General features: G+C 63.6%; 1 protein-coding gene across 1 annotated transcript; it reads right to left on the reverse strand.

Annotated features, from left to right (window-relative positions):
• Positions 1-257: 257 nt before the first annotated feature.
• LOC310903511 (E3 ubiquitin-protein ligase HECTD3-like) lies at positions 258-7,812 on the reverse strand. Its single transcript, XM_083846900.1, has 21 exons — positions 7,358-7,812; positions 7,053-7,213; positions 6,520-6,612; positions 6,034-6,169; positions 5,549-5,664; positions 5,208-5,321; positions 4,173-4,255; positions 3,782-3,947; positions 3,471-3,552; positions 3,050-3,232; positions 2,903-2,958; positions 2,725-2,789; positions 2,436-2,539; positions 1,944-2,063; positions 1,702-1,791; positions 1,414-1,620; positions 1,145-1,274; positions 860-934; positions 650-731; positions 502-573; positions 258-402 (listed from the first exon to the last, which is right to left on the reverse strand). Exons 1-21 carry the CDS (start codon positions 7,685-7,687, stop codon positions 294-296), a joined length of 2,574 nt encoding a protein of 857 aa, XP_083703026.1. The 5' UTR covers positions 7,688-7,812; the 3' UTR covers positions 258-293.
• Between the last annotated feature and the right edge of the window lie 2,160 nt (positions 7,813-9,972).

The raw sequence follows: 9,972 nt of genomic DNA on the forward strand, positions 1-9,972 counted from the left end.
AGGGCTGAGACGGGGTGGTGCTGAGCACCCCACCCTTCCCATTGCCTTCCCATGTGCGGAGGAGAGGCATGGCACTGCGTTTGGGATGGGGGCACCAGGGCAGGGTGCACCCCTCTGACAGAGGACACGCCGCACGTGCATGCCCCCATCAGTTCATGGGGACACCCAGGCTGCAGGGGGCACCCGGTGGCCTGGGGAGGGGACAGGACACGCAGCCCCCCCCGCACACACCGTGCTCTCCACACCCCAGACACGAGCACAGCCTCGTTGTGTTTTTATTCCACGAAACGTCGCTACAGCTCGGGGGAGTCGACGGACACCTCCTGTGCCACGGGCTCGTCGGTGTCGATGGACATGCAGTTGTACACGGCGTAGCGCAGCAGCTCCTCGCAGGCCCGGGCCCTGCAGGCGAGACACCAGGTTACGTCGGGGACGGGCACCGGACCCCCCCACGTCCCCACGGAAGGGAGGACGAGCGTCCCCGTCCCCAGCTGCACTCACGAGGAGTAGTTGGGCAAGAACAAGGTGCAGGAGCACGTGGAGGCCTTGGGCATCACGTCCAGCTGCTGCGTTCTTGGGAGAAAGAAAGGAGAGGCGGGTCAGGCGCTTGCACCGCGGGGACACGGCCGGGCAGGACGGACGGACTCACCCCGATTTGTCTGGGTGGACGGTGATCTGAACCGGGAGGCGGCTGCGGCCCGTGATGAACTTGAGGAAGCGGCTGAGGTCCTCTGGGGAAGGACAGGGGACAGGTTTGGGGTCACCCCCAGAGCCCAGGCGGGACGCTCCGAGGGGATGGGACATCCCCGTGGGTCCTGGCCCGGTGGGTGAGGAGCGGGGAAGGCGCGCGGTCGCTCACCGCTGGTGAAGTTGCTGAGCGCCTCGAAGAAGATCCGGATGCGGGGGTCGTCAGACTGCAAGTCCTCAAACGTGACTGCAGCGAGGAATAAACGCTTCGTTAGGAGCTCCCAGCAAAGGAAATTAACACGGGACGCAACGCACCCCTCTGTGCAGCCCCGTGTGAAGGCAGGAGGGGGCCCCAGGCTGCAGGGCAGCCGCTCGCCCCTGCTGCTCAGCACAGCGCAGGATGCGTGCGAAGGACGAGCATTATCCAGGAGGGCCTCACGCCACCCCTGGCACTTACTGAACTTCTTCACGTCGTCCACCGTCAGCTCAGGGTTCCCGCAGACCTTCCTCTCCAGCTGCTGCCAGGTGAGCAGGTCCAGCACGGGCTGCGGCACCACGCGGAGCAGCCCAGCCCGCAGGGCCGCCACCTGAGGGGCACCACGTCACCACGGCAGGTCGCTTGTGCAGCCACTGACCCACCACTAAAGACCACACCAGCCACAGGATATCCGGAGGGCCCAGCGCAGGGTCTCCTTGCAGCTGCACGGGCTGGGGACACGGCGCTACCTGCTCCTTGCTCTCCTCCAGTCGAGCCTTCTGCACCAGGCGGATGAAGTCCTTGCGGTCCTCGAAGCGCACCACGGTGCTGCTGCCGTTGGGGATCAGCTCCACCACGCGCTGGTCACTCAGCACCGTTGTGTAGGTCAGCTCTCTGCCAAACATGAAGTCGAAGGCCTCCCTGTCCACCCCCTCCAGCACTTCCAGCAGCTTCACCTGCCACCCAAAGGGACAACAGGGTCACAGCAGAGCCGGAGCAGCCACGGGAACGCACGGCATGGCCCCGGCAGCGCTCACCAGCTCTGCATCCACAGCAGCGAAGTCCTTGCTCCAGATGACCTCCTCCCCTGCCAACTGCTTCCACACCAGACCGGGCAGAGACAGGACCTGCAGAGGCAGTGGAGATGTGTCCTCCCCACAGCCCTCCCGCACCCACTGCAGGACAAGGACCAAGCCCTGCCTGGGGATGTGGTGGCAGGGGGACCGGTGGCATGGCTTTGACTCTTGCCAAAGCCCCTCGCCGGCTGGGCCATGCTCACCAGAATCTCCTTGCTCCTCAGGGCTGCTCCCATCAGCTGCCCGATCCACTCGTACTTGGCGAAGTCCTTGCAGGAGGGGTTGGGGACGTACATGTCCCTGGTGTCACTGCTGCTGTTACCCTGCCGGAGGAAGGAGAAGCGAGGCGGCCGCTGGGACCGGCTCAGCCCAGCCTCTCCTGACAGCCTCCCTTCTCCATCCTCCACAGCTTTTCCTGCCCTGCGCAACCCCCCCCAGGAGGTCTCCATCGGCTGGGCCCAAGCAGAGACCCCAGTCAATGGCCCTACAAGCGTTAAAATAGAACACCCCAAAATATTGCAACCAAGGGATGAGCCCCCAAGCAGTACTGGTCTCTGTTATCCCACCGCAGAGCCTGTCGCAGGCTCTCTGCAGAAGGGGTCTCTCAGCCTGCAGGACCCCACCGAGCCCAAGTTCAACTACACCAACCCCTGCCCAGAGCCCGCTGCGTATGGGGTGTCCCCGGGGTGCCAGACCTGGTTGGATGTGCGCACGAAGAAGGGCAGGGGCACGGGGACGTCACCCGAGCTGGGACACAGCTCCTCCGAGATGTCCGACAGGCTGTCCCGAAAACCACCGCCTGCAAGGGGGGCAGAGGCTGGTTAGTGTGTGACAACGGGGCTGCAGGATCCCCCCACCCAACCCCAGGAGGAAGGGGGATGCAGGGAGCACCCCGTGCGTGCAGAGCGGGGCTGCCTCCCGCACAGCACCCACCGCAGCAGGGACCCCCCAAGCTGCCCCGGGGAGGGACAGGAGAGCTCTCACCGTGGTCGATGATGCCCTCCGTGGTGAAGTCACACGCCCACCACTGGCTGTAGCTCTGGGGCCACCTGTGGGAAAGCGACAGCCCCGTGCAAACCCCCTCTTGCAGCACTTGACACCCTCTGCGCCCACATCCTGCTCCAGGGAGGTGACACCCCGAAAGGCAAAGCTGAAAACCCACCTGTAGTCCAAGGGCTCCTTGGTCTTCTCGGAGTATTTTTGCAGGCTTTTGTACACCTGCAGCGAAGCACCAGGAGGAAAGGGGACTGAGACGCAGCGAGGCCGAGCAGTGCTGACGCGGCAAACGCCCACCCGGGTGCCACCGTACCTGGGTGAAGACGGTGTTCTTGCCGCCGGGGTCCAGCGCCGGGCGGGCGCGGTGCTCGCGGGCCAGCTGCCGGTTGATGTAGAGCTTCGGCAGGGAGAAAGGCGGGCTGGTCTCCGAGCGCTGGAGGCACTGGGTGATGAGGGCTGGGCTGTGCTTGGACAGCAGCAGGAACGGCTTCATGCCCTAGCAGGGGATGCGCAGGGGAGGTTCGAGGCCTGATCCTGCCCTGCGTGCCCTCTTTCTCCCTCCCTCTCCCCAGTGTGGCAGGGGACAGCTCCTCTGTCCCTCGCACCAGCAGGGCTGGCCACCTCAGCTCCAAGGGGAACGCGGGGACAACGGGGATGTGCTGCAGCCCCCCGGCACCCAGCCCAGCACACAACAGACTGTCCCACCAGCACCATCCCAGAGAGCTAACGCTCACCCTGAGCATACTGAAGGTGCCAATGCCCTCCTCGGAGATGGGGATCAGGTACCACAGGACGCTGTCCAGTAGCTGGACGAACCTGGGGGCCAGGGAGGAGCAGGGTGAGGATGCCACGTGGGGTTCCCCCTCCTGAAGCCTGGTGCTGGCACCATGCCCCTCCGGCACTGACAGCAGCCGTGCTTAGATGGGGAACCCCAAGCTACAGTCGATGCCACACGCAGGAAAGGAGCTGGAGGACTTTAAGACGGGTGTAACCCCCGCTGGAGGCCAGGGCACTGTCCTTCCCTGTCCCTGTCCCTGTGCTGTACCTCTGGATGAGCACGGCCCGCCGGTACAGCATGTCTGCGTCCATCCCCTCCAGGAGGGGGTAGCGCACCAGCCGCTCTGGCTGGAACATGTCCGCGTTGAGGTTCACTTCCCACTCCCAGAAGGACTTGATCTTAATCCCTCGCAGGCGGACGTTGCACCCTTGGTCTGCCAAGAAAGGAGATGCTGCAGGTGCAGACGTGCGGCCGGTGCGGCTCGGCGAGGAGCCCCCAGCACCTGCAGCAGCCCAGCTGAGCTCATTCCTCAGCTTTTCCCCTGACAGGCCCCCGAAAAGCAGCCGGTGCAGCAGGGGAAGCCAGGGGGGCACCTGCAGGGGCTGCAGAATTAGGGCCAGGCAGGGCTGGCGGCCCCGATCCCACAGCACAGGCTCACCCCGGCACTCCAGGAAGCGGATCTCCAGCACCGGCAGGTAGGTCTTCATGTCGCGGAGGATGCAGACGTCCTGGTAGCTGGTCCTGCAGGCAGCACAGGCAGGGCCTGGTGGCAGGGCCGTGGGGCACAGCACCAGCACGGGCCAGGCTGGGTCCCTGCCCAGGACGTGCCACCACCCGAGCAAAAAGCCCCCGCGCCTCACCAGGGCCGCGGCAGAAGGGGATCAAGCCGAGAAGAGCAGCTGCCCACAGCACAGAGACGTCCTGAAGGAGGTGGAAGCCGCGTCCAGAGAAGAGCCAGGAAAGAGCCCAAAGTCAGTGAGGACAAAGCGGGGCAGAAAGGCGAGATGGCTGCAAGCACATCACCGGTCCCGGGGGTCCTGCAGGAGCCCCTGCGAGTGGCTGCCTCGGCACAAACGTTTAGGCAGAGCTGGCAACGCCAACGGGAGCGCTCCTGGGCGAGGGCGGTGCGTTTTGAAGGAGGCAGAGATTTGTAGAGATGAGGGATTTGGTACAGGATTCACTTGTACTTCCAAAGCCTTTGCCAAGGGCCCTTCAAAGCCCGATGGGCACACCAGGAAACAACTGTGGCTGCACACACGCAGCATGGAGACGACAAGTTGTTCTTCAAAGACGATTCAGCCAAAAAAGGCAAGTTTTGGGGAAGGAGGAGATCATCTTCGTGCCTCTGAAAAAACCACCAGCACCCAGTGGTGGGTGCAGGCTGGTGCCCGCCTCGAGAAGGGTGCTCCAGAGCCAGGGAGGGTGCAGGGAAGACAGAGAGGCGAGGCACTGCAGGACTTGCCAGCTACAGCTCAGCAGAGATGCTCAGAAAGGAGACAGCGGTGGTGCCGTGCCCCAGAAGTGAGGATGAGGAAGAGGAGGAGAGACCCCCAGAGTCACCAGCCGGGAGGAAGCAGGCCACAGGTTAGCTGCCACAGCACAGGCGAGGATCAGAAGCAGAGACGAAGGCGCTTGGTTGGCACACGGAGTTTGGCCCAAGCCTGACCCAGGCTGGTCCTTTCTCATTACTCACTCTTTAATTAAGACTGTTCTCAAGTGATGCAGACTGTTTGGCGCCCCACCGTACACGGCCACCCGCCTGGGGTTGTAGGAGTGGATCTGCATGTTCAGCGTCAGCCACAGCTTCCTGGGGACGAGAAGAGCAAAGGCCAGTGATGTCCTCCCCTCACCAGCTGCCTGGGCACGGAGATGCCCCAGAGGTGTCCCAGGGCTGGGGACAGGGCTGTGTCCTCCCAGGGCTTGGACCTCGACTTGGAGCTCCAGGCCACAGCTCAGGGAAAGCTGCGCTCAAGAGGAAGACACCGCTTTGCCCCACACAACCGCCACCAGGGAGGGGACGCCCCGCGGTCTCACTTGACAATGGTGCCTTTCTTCATGTTGAGCCGCACCCAGTGCTGCCCGATGGAGCCATTGCTCTCCCAGCAGGTCTCTGCCTGGTTGTCTGTGAGGTGACAAGCTTTGTAGTCCTCCTGGAAGAGCGCAGCGAGCGGAGGGGGGAAGCTGAGCATCCTTGGGCATGCCACGGCCCCCCCAGGATGGATCCCCTGGGGCCAGGACCGGGCCAGCCCCACGTTTTGCTGGGCTGTGGTGGATGGTGGCTCCTGCCCAGAGCAAGCTGGACACGGCCACTGTCCCCTCTCAGGTTGGTGGGCTTCCCAGAGACACAACAGGGTTTGGCTGCAGATGTCTGACTCCTGGAGGCTTCACTAAAGCAGCAAAGCCAACCGCTACCCCTGTCCCCTGTGGAGGTGACAGCCACCTCCACTGCCACCTGCAGCTGCGGGATGCCCGCGCACCTTGTGCCGCAGCAGGTTTGAGGGCACGGAGGAGCTACGCACCGCCTGCGAGGAGACCTCCACGCTGCAGACGTGCTCCTTGATGCAGTCCCTGCTCTGCAGGCTCCTCTCGCTGTGGTCATACAGGAAGCGTCCCAGCTCCACGTCGTGCTCGTAGCTCCAGGCTGGGGGCACCGTCCTAAGGGGGGCTCCGTGTTAATGGGATGGGGGGACCCGCCTGCACCCCAAACCCACCCATCTGCTGTGTGCAGCTCGGGGCAGCCCCAGCATCCTGCTGCCAGCACATGAGATGGCCGCTGCTCGCAGGCTGTATCTCCACCACCACCAGGCATTTATGGCCACCCCAGCCCAGTAAGAACAGCGCCACGCGACTGCTCCGACAGTCCCCGGAGCAAAGGCCATCTTTGCCTGAATGGCATCGAGAGGCAGCGATGCAGAAGGCATTAGGCTGCAGCCATCCTCCCTGCTCCTGGTGGATCATCCACCTCTCCGGGCGCTGCGGTACCGCTCTAGGAGACGTGCTCGTACCGAAACTTCCGCACCGCAGCCTCGTCCTGCTCTATGGGTCTGGGCTTCTCGCTGAGCCGCATGGAGTACGTCAGGTCCACCACTTGTTCCCAGCTGGAGAGGCCCCGACGGAGGGGTGGCATGAAGGAAAGGAAGGGTCAGTGCTCGGTGTGCCCAAGGGACTCCTGTCTCAGCCTGGAGCTGAGGCAGCAGCGGCGCCCAGGGGCTGCAGGAACAGCATCGGGAGGGATGGGAGCATCCCGGGTGCAAATCAAATACGAGCGCTCTCATCACAGCAACACATCTACAGCATCGTTCAGCCCAAATCCGGGTGCTTCAGAGACACCCCGGCATTAGATTTGTCCTCCATGAGCATGGCCACAAGCATGCACGGCTGCCCTACGAGGCGGCACCGTCCCGCAGGCGAGCGGCCTTGGAGGCAAGTGGCCTCGGAGGCTAACGGGACGGCAGGGACGTGTCCAGAGGGAGCTGGAGGAGCTGCGCTGGATGTGCCCAAGGGGTTTGGGACGGTCGGGTCGCGCATCCACGGGTACCTGGCTGCGGGTTTGTAATCCACGCCGAACGTCTGGTGCTGCCACTGGATCTTCTCGGCGGGCTCCACCGGCACCAACTTATCTCCTCCCTCCCCGAACCTCCGCGCCAGCAGCCAGCCCTCGTCCAGCTCATGGCTGCTCCGGCACTCCTCCAGGTGCTCCTGGAAGCGCACACCGCGGCTCGCCCAGCCACCGGCACCCCGAGCGGGGACCGCGTCCCCTTCCCAAAGCGGGCGGCGGCCGTGCCGGGCCCGCGACCCCCGGGAAGAGGACATAGCAGGGGGGTCCGGTGCCCTCTCCGTTACCTTGCTGAGCTTCACCCAGAGCCCGGCGCCGTTGCAGTACTCCTCGCCGGTGGCGCGGAGGCAGCCGCCCTTCCGCACCTCGATGGTGGCCCGCGCCGCCCGCTTGCCGCCCCGCGCCGGCCCCGGGCTGTCCCAGACGCTGAGCAGGCTGCGGGCGGCGGCGGCGGCGGCGGCGGCGGCGGGGTCCTTGCAGATCTTGTACTGCACCTCCCGGGGCACGTAGCACAGCGCGGCGGGCAGCGCCCGGGCGCGGCGGAAGCACTCGCTGCACTGCAGCAGGAACCGCAGCCGGCCCAGCACCTGGTGCGGAGCCTCCCCGCCCGCACGCATCGCGCTCCGGGCACCGCGATGTCCCCGGGGTGCTGCCGCCGCCGGCCCCGTTCCCCTTCCCGTTCCCCTTCCCGGTGCCGCTTCCCCTCCGGCCGCCGCCTCGCCCGGCTCCGCCTCCGGCCGCGCCCGGCCCCGCGGGGCCGCCCCGGGGCTGCCGCCTCCGCCCCCGGCTCCCGGCCGGTCCCCGGGGCCCTGTCCCCGCGAGCCCAGAGGGAGGCTCGGTGTTGGCTACGGACAGGGAAAAGGAGCCGGGGTCAGGCTCCAGGCAGGACGGGGAAGGTGTTGCTGCCCGGGGAGGCTGGCAGGGGATGGGGAGGCTCCGAGCACCCAGCACCCGCTGGGGACGGTGACATGCCCCCCTGCCCCGGAGCAGCTTTAACCCAGGCAGCCCCAGCAAGGTCAGGACAAGCAGCAGCACCCACCCAGCCCAGTGCGTCACGCCGTGTCACATCTGTCACACAACGCGGTGAGAACGACTCAGCTCCACCCCACGCTACCTGTATCGCCCTGGGTTGGGCACAGAGATAGGCATTCAGGGAGCAGGAGCAGCGAAGAGCGAGGCTGGCAGAGCTCAAAGGTCCCCACGCCTCTCCTGCGCTTGCGAGCTCGCGCAGCGGGTCATAGTCCAGCTCCATCCCTGCCTGCAGAGGCACGGTGCAGCCCCAGGGGACAGCTGGCACCCCGGCAGTGCCGCTGAACAGGAGCTCCCCGAGGGCCAGGCTCTTCTCCCCCCAGGGCCAATTTCTGCTTCACTTCCAGCTGCCTCTCGTGACATCCTTCTCCAGCACTGCTTAACGTGGCAGAAACATGCAGGAGCCCCAGCCCCGGCAGACAAATTGTCAGAAACACCAGGAGTCAGTAGTTAGTTCGCTTTATTTTAGAGCCTACATGAGGTAGGGGCAGACAGATCCTGCCAAACTATTTATAGCTTGTCATAGTCCAGGGTATTAGTGGAATAACAATAGGAGCTAGTCTACACGTGCGTATTCATCACCTGAAGCTATTCTATGACAACAGCAAGCTGAAAGCAGGGGGGGGAAAGAGAGAACAGTTACTCGGAGCTGCCACAGCACAAATCCCTCCCCCAGCCCTTCCGTGCACACCCCTCAAGCTAGCAGCCCTGGCACATGTTGCCGTTGCTTCCCAGCTCTGCCTCACCCCAGCTCCAAGGCGTCAGCACCTTTCTCAGGATGGCACTGGCTTGAAAATTGACCTTGAGCTGCTTGAAACTCGGCGACAGAATGTGGACGCGCAGCCTCTGGCTCCTGCTCCCAGCTCCCTGTGCTACCCAGGAGGGCCCCCTCGCCCTGGCCACACGCAGCACAAGTCCCAGGCAGGGGCACTTGGCCGGTGTCAAACACGGTAGCAGACAGCTACTACCCACAGCTTAAGAGATCAGAGGAGGAGGAAGAGGAGGAATGTAACCCAGGACTGAAATTACACCTAATTTTGCCTCCTGACGTTGGCCAGAACAGGGCCAGGCTGACCTTTTCTGCAATTTGCTGGGCTGTCACAGCAGAAATTTTACTTGTGATTGGCTTTAAAACACCACGTACAAGGCTGCGGAGGACAGCCAGGTGAGTTACCAGCTCCCCGTTCCCTGCTAACCCTTGCACATCATGATCTGTGGGGTGTTTTTTTTTGGATCCTTACTCAGCAGCCACGTTTGTCCTCTGACCTCACTGCAGCGATCGGCTCTTCCTACAAGTGGAAGGGCTTTCACGGGTCTCTACAGCACAGTATAAAAACATGGCAACGACTGCTGTTGTCATTCCCCAACACGTTGCCATAACACAGAGCCTGTCCGTCCTCACAGCTGATGTCAGCTCACTCTCTGCCTTTGGAGGAGGTGACCAGAGCTATTTTATCTACCCATCTCCGCGCTGCCCATCAACCACCTGTCCGTCCCCTGCCCTGCAGTAAACCACCAGAGAGGAGCCCATTTTTCCTCCTACTTCTATAGTTCTGCTCAATAAATGACCTGACCTTCTGCTCTTCTCCCTTAGAGTCAAGTGAGCAAAGCTGGAGAAAGCAGGATTGATTCCAACCTGTCGGTGGCCAGAAAGGATGCCCATTTAAATCCCATCTTACCCCGCTGCTTTCTGGGCTCTCCAGCTTGATGCTGAAGATCCTTCAGCGGCACTCCTGACCCAAGGCCAAGCCAGCAGGTCACAGCCCTCTCACCAGCTCACTCCTGGCCATTTAAAACACCCTAGGACACGACAGCCACAAGAGCAGAAAGGTCTCACACACAGACCCTGCTCCTGTACACACTGCTTGTTGAA

The sequence above is a fragment of the Anser anser genome, assembly GCF_964211835.1.
Source record: "Anser anser genome assembly, chromosome: 8".
Classification (NCBI taxonomy): domain Eukaryota; kingdom Metazoa; phylum Chordata; class Aves; order Anseriformes; family Anatidae; genus Anser; species Anser anser.

Bases quoted from the DNA above. Each gene is read 5' to 3' on its own strand.
- LOC310903511 (XM_083846900.1), bottom strand. From the start codon at position 7,687: ATGCGTGCGGGCGGGGAGGCTCCGCACCAGGTGCTGGGCCGGCTGCGG. The intron at 5,665-6,033 runs GTGCGTAGCTCC...GCGCTCTTCCAG, and splicing joins TGGAGGTCTCCTCGCAGGCG to GAGGACTACAAAGCTTGTCA. The intron at 3,948-4,172 runs GTGAGCCTGTGC...CTTTCTTGGCAG, and splicing joins CCGCTTCCTGGAGTGCCGGG to ACCAAGGGTGCAACGTCCGC.